The sequence below is a fragment of the Bubalus bubalis genome, chromosome 18 (genome assembly GCF_019923935.1).
Source record: "Bubalus bubalis isolate 160015118507 breed Murrah chromosome 18, NDDB_SH_1, whole genome shotgun sequence".
NCBI classification, from domain to species: domain Eukaryota; kingdom Metazoa; phylum Chordata; class Mammalia; order Artiodactyla; family Bovidae; genus Bubalus; species Bubalus bubalis.
In genome coordinates, this window is record NC_059174.1 from 35084877 (window position 1) to 35100230 (window position 15354).

Genomic DNA, 15354 nt, shown 5'->3' on the forward strand with positions numbered 1-15354 from the left:
TGCTTCTTCACCAGACCCCGGGCACCTACCAGCTTCTCTTCTATGTACCCAGCCTAGCTTTTTGCTTAGCTCTTTGACCCCCGCTGAATCTGGAGGGCGGTCCAACCCTTTCTGGGTTGCATTTTTCTTTGTTTCATTCATTGAGCATCTACTGTGTGGTAGAGACTGCACTGAGCTTTAGAGATACAGACACACCAAAGGGAAGGAGAAATGCCCCTACCCTCAGGATGTGCAAATGCTAGAGATCGAGTGATTTGCTCAAAACTGGGTCGTGCAGTCAGGAAGTGGTGGAACTAGAACTCTGCTTCTGAATCTCATTTTCTTTCCACTACATTCAGCTCTAGCTTTTCTCCCGAATGACCCCAGGCAGACCGCTGTTCTTTTATAGGCACCACCTCTTTTGTCTGCCCTCGTTGGACTACCAGCTGTCACAGGGACTGCTTTAAACAGTCCTTAGGTCTGTAGTGAATGTGTTCTCTGTTGACAGCTGAGGTGTTGCTGAAGGCTATCCTTGGTTTCCCAGTCGAACTTGCTCCCTGTGTCCAGGATGTACTTGTGTACCAAATCCCAGGTTGGCAAATGTCGGCTGGAGTGACCTCCCTTCTGAATGATGTTCCTTGTGAGTTCAAGGGTCTTATAGGAACAGCCCATTTCTTGCAGGTGTGTCTATTACAGCATTTTCAGAGAAGGGAACCCAGAACTTCAACATATAGAAACAGAGAAAAGCAGAGCTGTGTGTGTTGAAGCCAGCAGGGGGAGGTGAAAGGCCACACACCTGTACATACACACCCCTTCCAGAGGCAGCAGGCTCTGGGCTCAAATGCCTGGCTTCAAATCCCAGCTCTGCTGCTGGTTGGCTGTGTGTCCTTGGACAAGTTATTTAACCTCTCTGAGAACTACAGTCCTCATTTGGAAATTAAGATAGTTTCTGCTTTATAGGGTTGTTGCAAAGCTTTTATGAGATTGTGAATATACAGTCTTGGCATAGTGCCTGGCAGATAGTGTTCCCTGAATAAATAAAGCTATTCCTTTTTCCCAGTAGTTGGGAAGACTAGGAAGACAGAATTGGGCAAGTTTAAAGAGGGACTTTCTGGCTATCAAAGCTGTTAAGGATGGGTTAGAATTGGGCTGCTAGGGGTGTGGGAAGGTGGAGGTGGAGGCTGGATTGATGGGACTTTCTTGGGCCCCATGGGCCCTGACACTTTGGTTGAGGAGTATAGCAGAGGGACACCATAGACAGGGCCTGGACAAGGGCTGTTTGGTCGGCCATCTGGTTCGCCCGTGAGCACAGCTCAGGTTGGGGTTTACCTTAGCATCCCTAAGACTCACTCACTCATACACAGGAACTTCTTGCAGCTGATCTTAGATTCAGGGGCCTCAGGCTGTGGCCCCGCCTTCCCGTGACCCTTGGTGACAGCCCTGGTCTGTGGCCTGCCCGTGCCAGCTGCCTCTCCCCAGGATCAGCTGCCCAGCTTGACTTCAGCACAGGCAGCTGTGTGGGAGTGGCCCGTCTGAGTGGCGGCAGCTGTTCCCTGTCCCCTGGGAAGGGCAAGACCAGGACAGTAGGGGCAGCATTCTTAGGGCTGTGTCCCTCATCTCCGGCAGAGACAAGGAGAAGTTGGGGGTGGCCGTGTGACCACCCTCCTCGGCTCCCGATAGCCACGCCTCACCTGTGGGCCTCTGAGGGCTGGACGCAGTGTGTACCCGTGCTGCCCCTGCCTCCTGCAGCTGGGGTCAGGGAGAGCCCTGCCTTGTAGCCTGGAGCCCTGTCCCTGCTGGCCACGTAGCCTTCTTGAGTGCCAGCAGGGAGGACTGTTGGGCCTGGCTCATGTCACTGGGGCTCATTGTGACTCAGCCTTTGGCATTCAGCCCCCAGCCCCATCTCTTTATCTCCAAGGAAGCGAGAGGAGCGGCCCCAGCACCCTGTCAGCTGCGAAGCCATCAAAGCCATCGCTGAAACCCTCTCCATTCCCGTCATAGCCAAGTAAGCCTCCCTTCCTCCTTGTTTGTTCTTTTATGCCTCATTTTACTCAGAGGGACTTTAACTGACAAACAGAAAATGGAATGAGATAGCATCAGAAAAATGACCCTCCGGGAAAAGACAAGAATGTGGCAAAAATGAACTTGGGAACAAGGCTGAAAAGTGTCCGTCGTGTCCCTTGGCCTCTGGTGAGTGGCCGACATAAGTATGTGGTAGGTAGGGGCCCAGGGCATTCTGATGGAAGGGTCGAGGTGGGAGCGTTTAGGGAGAGAGCAAGAAAAGGGGCTGCCGAAAGGCCCCTGGGGAAGGTGGCGTCACACCAGGGCTAGGTGTGTGGGGTGTAGGGGGAGGCGATCCATGCCAGAGCACAGAGAGCCGCGACTCAGGGCCAGGAGGCAGGTCACAGGCCAAAGCCCAGGTCCTGGCAGGTGTCAGGGACTGATGACCAGCCTGCCGGCTCAGCAGTGGGACAGCAGTGTCCTGGTGTCACTAGGGAGCTGGCCTGTGTCAGCCAGTTGGGAGTCCAGCTCAGCCCTGTTGCTGCCCAATGGCAGGTTGGAAACAGAGATGTTCTAAAGCCCTGACAGAAGTCCTGCCTGCCTGGAGTCAGGGAGTGGGAAGCTAAGGCAGGGGTGGGGGGGGTGGTGGCAGCCAGGCCCACTTTGCCCAGGCCAAGGTGGGTTAGTGGTGGCTTGGAGAGAGGATGGGGCTGCTCAAGACCCTAGACGCTGTTGCTACCTGAGAGAGCTCCTCCACCCATCATCCCACACACAGTGCTGTCTCTGAGCTGAGGGTGCCACCTGGCTCCTGATGAAACAGGCAAAGAGCAGTTTCCAAGCGGCCATAGCATGGCCTGAAGGGAAGTTGCGACCATGCCAGGCCTCCTTCCTTCCTCTCACGACCGCCCTGCATCTGTTCCCTTTCTAGGGTTTAATCCAGCCATTAGTGGGCATGTAGGGCCCCAGCCTGGGGCTTTTACTGTCATCCCTGTATCCATGTACAGATACCTGTCCTTTGGACATGGGCTGGCTTTAGTCACTGTTGAGGATGGGGGGCTGGGGAGGGTAATGTTCCTGAGTACCTGTGAAGTGCCAGGCACGGTCTGGGCTGCCGTACTCTATCATCTCACTCACTGTTCCTGGCCCCACAGCAGGGTGTGTGTTGTGCTCTCCAGTCTCTGAAGCTGTCATAGCTGAAGGGCTTGGCCAAAGCCACATACTTAATAAGCAGCAGATCCAGGAGTTGCCTGTTTCTGACAATGCTGGTACGAGGCTGGGGCTACCCTTCACCAACCCCCTATCTCCGCCGGCTGTTGCTTTTCAGTGGAGGATCTCACGACCACATCCAAGGGTATCTGGATATAGAGGACTTCCGACGAGCCACAGCAGCCTCTTCAGTGATGGTGGCCCGGGCGGCCATGTGGAACCCGTCCATCTTCCTTAAGGAGGGTCCACGGCCCTTGGAAGAGGTCATGCAGAAGTACATCAGATATGTATGTCTACACACTTTTTCACAACAAACTTTTCTGTCTGTCTGCCCGCTTTCTGCAGAAAGTGCTTTGGGTGAGCCTCCGGCCCCCGGCAGCCCATGTGGTTCCTCTCTTTTTCTTGGTTGTGTCGCGAGGCATTGGGTTTTCCTGGCTGCAGTGTAAAGAGTGGGCTGCTGGTGGGGAGGGGGTCATGGCCCTACCGTCACCCTCTTCTAAAGCCTCCAACGTGTGGGGGTCATCGCATGGGCCTCTGGATCCCGGATGCTGTCGGGGCCCCTAACCCATGATACCTTTCTCTAAGTCCCTGTCACCCCTCTGCCCTCCGTGTGCACGGTGCCAGTGCCAGTGGGTAGGCACTTCAGCAGCCACAGCCAGGAGTAGCCATCATAGCGGCTGTTGCTGACAGATTCTGTCCATAAAGACGTGTCACCTGGCCATCAGGCATAATAACTTCTCAAGCTCTTCTCTTGTAATTTCCAGAAAGCAAAAAAAAACAAAATGTAATTCCCAGTTAGGCTACTTCCTCTGATTCAGGAAGTAGCCTAACTCTAACCCTTTCCTTGGGGAATAGCTTTTTCTTCTCACCAGGATGGTGATGATAGTGCCAGGGCATTTACTGTAAAGGAGTTTTTTGTTACCTACTGTGTCTCATTGGCATAGCCCTGGCACCCTGTGGGACTCTGTGACTAGCTGTGTGTGTGTGACTGTCGGCAGAGACAGTGAGTGGTCCACAGACTCCCTCCCTCCTCTTCAGTCCTGAAGCCCCCCACCCACCTGGGGGGTCAGGACACCCAGGAGGCCATGACCATGCCTGGGCAATTGTGGCTGCCATGACATGTGGGTGTCCTCAGTGCTGAGCAAGCTGGGGGTCGGGGAGGCCCTGAGGCCAGTGCCCAGAGCTGGCAGCCTCTGTTCTCAAGCCTCTTCTGCTCATTGCTGCAGCCTTCATCCCCTTGGTCCCAGATGTCCTATTGGCCAGGTTAGAGACCACCAGGTTCTCCGACGGCCTAGGTCAGCCAGAGGTGAGGGGCTGGGCTCAGCCTAGATGGGCTGGCTGGTGGCCTGTGGCTGGGATGGCACAGTCAATAGAGCCAAGCTCTCTCACTGGCTGAATGGTGATGGTATCCTTCCTGAACAGCCCATCCCTTGGCAGCACCTCACGAGGGTGCATTGGGCCAGAGAAAGGGAGTGGCTTTCCAGCACAGGCAGAGCTGCTTCTGGTCCAGCCAGGTGCCTCTGTCCCAAACAAGCTGAGTCAAGGCCTTGCCGCCGGCCGGGACTTACCCCTGGGTCTCTGCTTTGTCGTGACGCACTGAGGCAAGGCCTGAAGACACAGGCCTAGGTGGAGGGATTAGAAGAATGTAGGGGGTGAGTGGTGGAAGGGTGGGTTCTGGGGGGCTGGGGCACCCTTCGACCCTTGCTCTCCTGCCCTCCCCAGCCAGGCCAACTTCCAATGGGCATCCCCAGGCACTCGACTTGCCTCCTTGAGCCTGCATTTCCCCATCTGAGTAGTGATACCCATTTGTCGAGCTCGTAACACATGTGAACATGCTTGGTCAGTGATGCTGGGTTTTCCCACGTTGGGGGAAGTTGTAGACAGGCTGTTTAGGATGTGGGAGTGGCAGGTGCCCGCCAGGGTTATAAGGAGTAAAGGAATCTCACCCCTGTCCTAGGGCTGGTCCTGCCACACCAGCGCTTGGCTATTCCCTGCTCCCTGCCATGGAAGATACTTGGCAGCAGGTCCTCAGTGGTAGCTGATGTGGGAGCAGCTCCCTGCACATCTGGACCTTCGTCAGGCTGTCCGGTAGAGTGTTCTTCTGACCGGGGGCCTTGGCTGAAACCCTCAAGCCTTGTATCACTAACCAGAGGAGTAGATGGCCAAGGTGGAAGCGGCTCTTTTGTGGCGGCCTCAGCTCCAGGCCCCTCTCAGGCCTCCTTGGAGCCACTTTCCCTGCTGTCAGAGCAGCGTGGGCCTCAGAGCCCGCCTCGGCAGTAGGGGGGCTCACGGCAGTTCTTCTCACAGGCTGTGCAGTATGACAACCACTACACCAACACCAAGTACTGCTTGTGCCAGATGCTGCGAGAACAGCTGGAATCACCCCAGGGAAGGTTACTCCATGCTGCCCAGTCTTCCCAGGAAATTTGGTGAGAGGGACAACAGGCTGTCATCCCCAGACCTGATCCTGAGCCCTAAACTAACTACCAGGAGACCCTGGGGGTGGATTTGCAGAATCCAGATGTGGGGTACAGCTTTGCCTCACAGATGGGGGTACTTGCAAAGCTTTAGAACTTACCATCCCTGGACTGATCTCAGCAGCAAAATTTTGGAAACTAGGGCACCAGTGGGATGGAGGAAGGTGAGGGCTGGGCTTGGGAATCCCTGGGGAGGAAGGGGCTTTCCTGGTCACAGATCTATCACATGCCAGGCCACCAGGATCCAATGGTTAGGAGACTTGGGGTCTTAGAATGGAACCCCCTGTGCCCACGCCTTCACCCCATCTAGAGGCCACCCCTTGGTTCTCTAGATCTGCTGGAGCTCCAATTCAGGTGGTAGACTTTGGGGGCCATCACAACCTGGCCTCATGCCTGTCCCCACAGCTTCCTGTGCTTGTACGGGGCCTCCTGCCTGGATGCTGTCTCCCCTGCACATTTGCTGTCTTTACCCTCCTTCCCCCAGAGAAGGCTTTCTGGACCAGGCTTGCCCTCAGGCAGCCTCCAGTCTTTAAGATGCTCCCAGAGGGAAGAGCCTTGCCAGAACCTTCCTCCTCTCCCTGGGCTTATGGTGCTCAGTCTGTCCTTCTCCCATGTGGCTTAACCAGCTCGACCTCAGTACCTTGTGAGCTTGGGGATAACTCTCAAGAGTATCACTCTGTCGCTCTGGGTAGTACCTCTTTTTATGTTTGGCCTAACTGTTTGTGGTCAGGGCGGGAAGTGGGGAACCAGTCAGTGGTCAGGCTTCCGTGTCTTCCTCCCGTGGGCCCACATGAGAATGAGGCTGTGCATACCCCCAGTGCTTGGTCTGTGTAGCTTACCTCACCCATTGCCGGCTGGGGACACCTGCCTGTGTGTTCCTCCTAGGAAGAAAGGCTGCAATGACGTTTGGAACCTTTTCCACCCAGCCCAGCCCACTCTCCAGTGCTCATGCTTAGGGGGCATCTGCTCCATTCTCCATCTGCTAGTTCAGGCTGATCACAGGGAGTTGTAGGAAGCACCTTCCAATGGCTCAACCCTGGTGGTGTTCCAGTGCATTTCTCAGTGGCGGGCCCTGGGTTTCTGCAGCAGTTTCCTGAGCGCTGGCTGCACTAAGGGTCTTGCCCTACTCTTCTCATCCCTTCAAAGTGAGGCCTTTGGCCTTGGTGCCTTCTATGAGGAGACCACACGAGAGCTGGACGCCCGGCGGGCCAAACTTCTGGCCAGGAGCCCAGAGGAAGCAGAGGAACCAGCTGAAGATACTTCTGGTATCATTAAGATGGCCATCAAGTTTGACCGGTAGGTCTCCAGCTTGGGCCAGGGCCAGTCCTCAGGCCTGACTGGGCCAGCAAGCTGGCTGGTTAATGCCAAGCCATGGGACCACCGGCCTCCTTTATTTTGGACGCTTGTTTTCAGTTTTCAGCAACCCAAAGAAGGCACTTTGGAGAAGACAGTCCCTGAAAGTCCAGGCAGTGCTGTCAGGGTGTGCATGCTGTCCCAAGGGTGACTAAACTATACCTTTTTCCAGACCCATCCCCTCCCACAACTCAATCTGAAGAGACTTGTCCCCTTCTGTTACTGAAAATATGTGTTTTCTCCCTGAAAAAGTAGTGAAAGTATTAGTCGCTCAGTAATGTCTGACTCATTGTGACCCTATGGACTGTAGCCCGGCAAGCTCCTCTGTCCACGGAATTCTCCAGACAAGAATACTAGAGTAGGTTGCCATTTCCTTCTACAGGGGATCTTCCTGACCCAGGGATTGAACCCAGGTCTCCCGCATTGCAAGCAGATTCTTTACCATTTGAGTCACCAGGGAAGCTCCGGTTTTTATCTTGGTCCTCAGGAATTAGCTGCCCATAAGAAGCTCCAAAAGAGCGTCAGGCCCTGAGCCCTTATCTAGCTGAGCAGTCCACCCCTCACTGCCCCTTGTTAGGCCTGCGGTGCTGTCTCTAGGCAGAAGTAGCCTCAGGCCAATTATTGCCTCAGCCAGTGACTCAGCTTCAAATGGGGCCCTGGCCCTTATCCTCTGTGATCTAGGATCTGAACCTTTCTCTGGTCCCCAGACCCAGACAAGGAGTCAGTCTTGTCTGGCAGGGACTTGGGAGGCGGGATGTGGGCTCAACTGTTGGGCAGTCATACCCCGGGAGAGCTCTGGGTGGGAAGTTGGAATATGGTGCTTCCGTCCATGTCACTACCTGGCTCTGGAGCCAGGGTCCACTGTGCTCACTTGACACTCAGGGGACATAATCGGGGTGGAGCTAGAGCCTGAGACCATTGTATGACAACCTTGCTCCCCACTCCTACCCATTCCCTCCTGAGGTTGTCTTGAGAAGCAAATGGTACCTCCCTTCTTGGCTGTTTAAGGCTGTTTTCCAGGCTGGAGTGCACTTCCCACCCTGATTCCCCAAGCAGCTGAAGCCCATCTTCCCTTCAGGTAGAACGCAGGTCCTGAGCTGCAGGTGGGACAGAAGCGGGAGATTCAGGGACTTGGAGCAGGAGTCCTGAGGCAGCAGTCTGTGGCCTCAGTTCCTGCAGCTCCCAGGCACTGAGTCAGGCCCCTGCTGAGGAATGCAGTGCTGATGGTCGGTGGGCCCTGACCCCTTCCCCGCCTCTCTCCAGGCGAGCATATTCACCCCAGATCACCCCCAAGATGTGCCTGCTGGAGTGGTGCCGGAGGGAGAAGCTAGCACAGCCGGTGTATGAAACGGTGAGTTCCTGGCTGTATCCTGCCCTCGTCCAGCCCATGCACTCCCGCTGCCGCCGTGCCCCAAGCCCGCCCATAGCTCCACCTGGGCTTCAGGCCACTTGGCTGGAGCCTGGTGTTGCCTTCTGTGGGCTGGTTGCCACTAGGTCCTTCCCGGTGACGGTGGCCCTACTGTCTAGTTCTGGCCACTTTCATAAAACTGAACTAGAGACTTAAGTAAGTAGTGCTCAGGCCAGTCCCTTCTGGTGGCATTGCCTGGGCAGGGGTCTCGTCTCTGGAAAGGGCTGTCTGGCTTAGGAAGGATGATCCAACCTAAAAGTTAGACTGACGGGTTTTTGGACCAGGCCTCAGCCAATGGGGCACAGAATTGGGCCCCCCACATCTGGGCCCCTCAGTGGAAACTTTGAGATAGTCTTGCTTCACTTCCTTTGGTCCCCATGGCCGTGCCTGTTTAGGTTGCCCTGTTTCTTCTGTACTGGCCTGTGGACCTCCAAGCTTGTATCTTCTGGGCCTGGTGTCCCCCTCTGCCAGAGTGACTTTTCCAAACGAATCTGACTCTGTCTGCCTTGCTCACATCCTCATCAGCTCCCCAGCACCTTGGGATCCAGCCCTCCCACCTCAGCACAGAGCACACGCGCCCCACGTGTCTTTCCACTTCAGGTCGCGCCCACTCAGCTCCCCACCCACCACTCCACCTGGTCGCTCTGCCTGGTGTACTTTCTGTGCCCCTGTCCTTGTCCCCTTTCACCCCTTTGCCATCTGGTGAGCTCCTCCTCACCGAGGGGACCTGGCCCATCCAGATGTCAGCGGGAGAAAGCTCCACAGTCACGCGCAGCTGAGGGCTGTGATGGCCTTTCACTTAGGTCCATGACAGAACCCCTGACACACTGGGATGTCGTTGACTGTGTATCTGCCTTTCTTCCCTGGAAGATGCATACAGGCCCTTCTGGGGAGGAGCATGTGATAGAGGTAGCCTTCGTGTGACTTAGGTGAAGGTACTTCCTTTTCTCTGCCTTTGTTGTGACCCTGGCAGGTGGGCCTCCAGGGCTTGGCCGTCTGGCTTTCGTGCAGCTGTCCCTGTTTTCTTTGCTCTCTCTGTACCAGGTCCAGCGCCCCCTGGATCGCCTCTTCTGTTCTGTTGTCACTGTTGCTGAACAAAAGTACCAGTCTACCTTGTGGTGAGTTTTCTCATCAGTGGGCATGAGGCTTAGTGGCAGGGCCTGATCCTTGCATTGGCCTGGGAGGGCTAGGGGGGCCGGTGTACCTAGATAGTGGTATCCCTGGGTGATGACCCCTTCCCCAGTTTTGTCAGAATTTCTGCCAAGGGTGTATAGAGTCAAGCCTCTCAGCCTGTAACCAGTCTGCCTGTCTCCCTGATTTATTGCCCCTTACCTCGTCTACCCAGGGACAAGTCCAAGAAACTGGCGGAGCAGGCTGCAGCCATCGTTTGTCTGCGGAGCCAGGGCCTCCCAGAGGGTCGGCTGGGTGAGGAGATCCCCTCCTTGCACAAGCGCAAGCGGGAGGCCTTTGACCAAGACCCTGGGGACCCCAGAACTCAGGAGCCAGCCATGCCTGAGGAGCTGTGCAAGAAGCCTTTTGTAGCCTTGGCAAGTGGTCAAGAGAGCCCCCTGGAAGGCTGGTGACCACTGTCCTTCCCTGGTCAGCCCCTCCCTGGGCCTGGCCCTAGGATGGCTGTGGGTGCAGAGCACCAGGCAGATGCCATTGGACAATTTTCTGCCCCTGCTGGACAGGAATTGAGAGGTTCTGGCTTGGGTCAGCAGCCTGGAGCATAGGCCAAGGGGTGCCCAGAGTGTCCATCTCCCTCAGTGGGTCTGAGCAGCAGAGCGACCTCAGTATTTTCTTTGAAAACAGGAGCTCTCAGGTGGCACCTCCCCAACCTGACATTGGTACAGTGCAATAAAGACACCCACCACCCTTACCCCCGGCTGGCTGCTTCAGCCTGGCTCTTTACCCATGGATGGATGTCTTGGCATTAGTCTGCTTCCAGCCTCTGGACAGAGCTGGGGCTTCCTGAAGCATTTCTCCTACCCATCCTAGATGGAGGTGGGGGATGGGGTATCACCTTTAATGCTCACTGGACTCCTGGACTCAAGTTGAGCCAGGAAGGCCCAAGAGGCCCATTCTGCAGATGCTAAACCTGAGGCACTGGCCATCAATTGGCTTTCCTGATGAGAGATGAGATGGAATCTAGGGGAACTGTTAGGGTATCTGGTACCCTAGTAAGGGACCAGGTCAGGCGAGTGGCGGGGTAGGGGGTGCTCAGTGTGACCCACCCCACCTAGCTGGAGTTCAGACCTATGAGAGCGCTCTGGGCAGAGGACACGGGAGACTGCTGATGACAGCAATTTGGGCCCCTTGTGATTGCCCGCCCACGCCACTGCTCCCCCCCCCGCCTTCCGCCCCCACCATCCCATCCCATTGGGCCGGAAGGAAGTGGCAGATTCTCTTTAATTTCCTCCTGGCAGTGAGAAGCAAACAAATGGGCTACCACATTTGTGGGGCCTCCCCCACTTAACTGGGAGGGGCCTTCTGACCAAAGGTCTCTGCCCAGCACCGCCCCCGCTTCCTCCGCTGTAAACATGCAGCTTCTCCTCCTTTTAGAGCTCTGTGTGGAGGGGGGATTCCCCTCTGGGTCAAGGCCTTGTTCCTCTCATCTCCAGTCTGTACTCCTGGCCCTGAGGACCTGAGTCAAGGGTTGGGTGGGTGAGGCCCCTGCCTCAATCCCGGAGCGGTCCCTCCCTGCACCCACACTTGCTCTTCTGTTTGCAGATAAGGATACCACAAAACCAGGGCCTCCAGGAGCCCATCACTCTTTGACCTTGGGCGAGTCACTTCTAGTCCTTGCTGGGCCCAAGAGCCCTTCTCCGAGTGGGATCGGCTGTTCTACTGCCTGAGGCCAAAGGATAAATAGCCTCACCTGGCACTGTGCAGCTAATGGGGTCACTCTATGGTGAGGCTGCCCTTACTTCCCAGGCCAGAGCCTCCAGAGAAAGAGCCCCACCCAGGAGACAGACTGAGGCTTGGTTCTCAGCCATCCAACTTTAGGCATAATTTATTTCTGATTTTTCCTACAAAAAACTATTTTCAGTCAAAATGCCCCCTTTGCTTTTCTTCATACCCAAATGGAACAGCACAGACAGGTCCCAGGGGATCGACCCTCCAGGCATCCTGAGCTTGTCAGAGCTTATGGGAGGACCCTGGTAGGCCAGGTACCAAGTCCGGAGATCCACTTCCCTGGTGGGGTGGGGCTCTGTCCTCAGACCTCTTCTTCCATCAGTGTGGTTTTCCTGGGGCCGGGGCCGGGGTCCCTGCTCTAGAGTGGTCAGGTCTATTTCTGGACTATGGGCAAGGAAAGGCAGGGGTAGAGGTCAGCTGCTGAGATAGAGGTTAGAGTGTGGGGACTTTCAGGGGCCAGGAAAAGTATCGGGGAGAGGGTGAGTCACAGGGGAGCAAGTATGGGGGCTAGTGTGTGTTCGTTGACTGAGGATGTCCAGCAGAATTCTGCTTGAATATGTTGCCCCTCAAATAATCTCACTTTAGCACTCCTCAGTGATGCCTGCCCTGGTCTCAGAGAGACGTAAAACCTGGGACCAACTGGGAGGGCCCAATCAGATCTGAAAGCTGCACCCACTGTGCTCACCATGCTCACCTTAAACACAGGCCACTTAGATACCCAAACCGCTCTCTGATCTAGTGGCCACCACACTTATCTATCCATTCCAGCCACCTTGATTGAGGACATCCTCTTAACGCATCATATTTTGGGGACACTTTTTTTTTTTAAAGATTTTTTTCCATGTGGACCATTTTTAAAGTCTTTATTGAATTTGTTACAGCATTGTTTCTGTTTTTTTTTTTTTTTTTCTTATATATATATATATATTTTGGGTTTTTTTGGCGTGAGGCATGTGGGATCTTAGCTCCCTGATCAAGGATCTAACTTGAACCCCTGGCACTGGAAGGTGAAATCTTAACCATTGGACCACCAGGGAAGTCCCACACATGGATTTAATATGAGCATGGGAGGAAAAGGTGGGCAGGTCTTATGAAGGCTATAGCAAACAGACTGGACTGGATGCAGTGATGGGTGGGGGATCTCTTGCTCCTGCCGTTCTGCTCACTCTGTCCTTCCAGGTGTCACTCCTGCTCAGAAACTCCTCCAGCGCTCTCCACTGCCCTCTGGATTAAGTCCAAACTCCACAGCCTAGCGCTTGAGGACAAAGTGCTGACCCTGTCTTCTTAGCACCCTGTGCTGACTTCAGCAACTAACTTTTCTTGATTGTAGTTTGCTGGTCATATCCCCTCCGCCAGATTGGGAGCTGCTCAAGGGCAGTCCTTGTGCCCCTCTGGCCAGCCTGGGCGTGGGGGTGGGGAGCAGGCACAGAGGAAAAGTCAAACGAGCTTGTGGTGGAGGTGGGGAATGTGTGCCGTGGAGAGGAAGAACTTTTCTAAACCCTGACTTTTCTCCAAGGCTCCTGTTGTCCCTAATTCCTGTTGTCCCTGGAACAAGGTGGGCTGGACTGAGCTAAGCTGTACCATCCCTCAGAGGCCACAGGAGAGCCTTCAATGATGAGGGCTCAGGGCCAAGCATGTGGCAGCTGACAAAAGGGATGGCTTCCCTCATCTCAGACCCTGACTGGCATACACACAGGTGGGAGAAGGGACCCACACCATCCCTGTCCATGATCCTGGCCCAGTCTGGGGTTCTGTCTATTGCACTGGGTCCCTGAGTCTCCTGGTTTTGCACGGGGCTCTCAGGAGGCTGGAGATGGGTCAGATGGCTGCCTGCCGTCTAAAAGAGCTTTGGGAGCTGACCTGAATCCTGGCCCTGGGTAAGGAAAAGGGGTAGAGAGAATTTGTATATGGATGTATGTTGATTCCTCACAGCCTGCAGGGCTCCCAGCCATTGCCGCCTTTCTTCCAAAGGTGCTAATACTCTTCCTGCAGTTGGTGCTCACTTCTGCCCCAGCCCTCATCACACTCCAGATTAGGGTTCTCAGTCTCCTCCATAGCAGAAACCTTCCCCAAGACATGAGCCCTTTTAAGTGTTCTCCAAGTGCACAGTGGCTGGGAACACAGATGCATCGCTGAACATTTGATGAATGGGTGAATTTCTGCAACTGTCTATAGCTTCTGTGGTCCCTGCCCAGTGGTGGGGCTGGTGGGCCCACGATCTTCCTTCTGTCTTCTCCCTGGCCTGACTGGCTGAGCCCCTGGTTCAGATAAAGTCATATGTGGAGGGCAGAGGGGTTAGATAAAGGTTCATTTTCTCCATCCAGATAACCTGGGAGGTATTGGTGTATGTGTGTGTGTGTGTATGTGAGGGCAGTAGGGATGACACATCCTGAGATTGCATCATTTTATGATGAGGAAGAGGTGAGCTGGCTAAACTTCTGGGGCCTTTTAGTATACTAAGGGTCGTGTTACATGTAATACTAATTGGCAGACCAAACATCTGCCGGGGGCAGAAGGCTGAAGTTAGTGTGATGTCTGGACTCTAAATTCCATACTTAGGCCCTCAAGGTTGGAGATCCTCTGAAGGCAGGACTGCTTATTGGAAGGCTCTTTCACCCACTTAATGCTGTTTGCTCCCTCTCCTTGACTACTGTTGTCTTCTGCCTCGAATCTTCCCCTCCCCCACTCCAAGCCAGAGATTCATTCAGGATTCTGAAATGGAAATCTCCTGCTCTAAACCCTTTCGTGGCTCCCTCCTGCACTCAGGATAAAGTCCAGAGAGCTCACAGTGGCATGAACCACTCTCCCCATTCATCGGGCCTTATTTTTGGCTTTTATTCACTGCATGTACTCTCTGGTTTCCAAGTCTTTGGAAATCTGTTTTCTGCCTGGAACCATCATGCCCATCTCTCCAGTTCCTACTTAGCCCTGCAGCCAGGGTGATTATGAGTTTCCTCTGAGTTCTTGGCAGAGCCATAATCTCTTTGCACAGTGATTAGATTTGCTGGCCTCTCCCTGATGCCTGAAGGGAGATTAATTTATCTCTGCCTCCCCAGGTCCAGCACAGGTATGGGTACAGAGCATAGGGCAGGAAAAGTTTTCTGACCTAAGGGATGAACCAATCCAAGATAGACGTCTCACTGGTCTGGACATGCCCTGTCTTCCTGACCCTAGGCTTAGTTGGGCTCTCCCTAGGGTTCCCTGGTAGCTCATGTTGTCAGTCCACATATTGAGACATTTCTTCAGGGTGGTCCACCTTGCCCTCTTCAGTTCAGTCAGTCAGTCAGTCATGCCTGACTCTTTGCGACCCAGTGGACTGCAACACCCCAGGCTTCCCTGTCCATCACCAACTCCCGGAGTGTCCTCAAACTTATGTCCATCGAGTCGGTGATGCCATCCAACTATTTCATCCTCTTGTCGTCCCCTTCTGCCTTCAGTCTTTTCCAATGAGTCAGTTCTTCACATCAAGTGGCCAAAGTATTGGAGCTTCAGCTTCAGCAACAGTCCTACCAATGAATATTCAGAACTGATTTCCTTTAGGATTGACTGGTTTGATGTTCCAGTCCAAGGGATTCTCAAGTCTCTAGCCAGGGTTTTTTTTGTAGACAGTGTAGAATATGCCTGGGCTCTTGCATCTGCCTGAGACCCTGGTTCTTCTGGCAACACACTTCTAGGGATGCTATGCCCTTCAGGGCCTGGAACTAGGAGAGATGGTCACTGTCACCTCTCCCAGACTTTGGTTCACCCTGTGCCTTGGAGGAGTCCTAAGTAAACAAGCCAGGCTGAGCGTCCCTGGGCACAGCCTCTACCCCAGGCTCCAGGAGGCGTTAGGTTGTCTCGGGGGAAGACTGGCCCGCTGGGGAGGGGCCGAGAGTTTGAAAACTGTTGATACAGTGTCACTTCCTTCCCACTAACAGCCACTCAGTTTGGGTAGTACAGTTACTCCCGCTTTAATGGATGTGCATCGGGATGCAGAGGTCACAAGAGCCCTTACAGTGGCGTGAGTTCACGATG

At 54.5% G+C, this 15354-nt stretch overlaps 1 protein-coding gene across 7 annotated transcripts in view; it reads left to right on the forward strand.

Moving 5' to 3' along the window:
* The window catches only part of DUS2 (dihydrouridine synthase 2), a 32250-nt gene extending 21947 nt beyond the window's left edge, over positions 1-10303 (forward strand). For all 7 annotated transcript variants that reach the window (XM_006040987.3, XM_006040986.3, XM_006040989.3 and 4 more), the window contains 7 exons: positions 1898-1984; positions 3305-3473; positions 5494-5615; positions 6810-6959; positions 8280-8367; positions 9469-9542; positions 9770-10303. In XM_006040987.3, the coding sequence (XP_006041049.2) occupies positions 1898-1984; positions 3305-3473; positions 5494-5615; positions 6810-6959; positions 8280-8367; positions 9469-9542; positions 9770-10007 (928 nt within the window). In that variant the 3' untranslated portion in view covers positions 10008-10303. The remainder of the gene's footprint in view (positions 1-1897; positions 1985-3304; positions 3474-5493; positions 5616-6809; positions 6960-8279; positions 8368-9468; positions 9543-9769) is intronic.
* The last annotated feature ends 5051 nt before the right edge of the window (positions 10304-15354 follow it).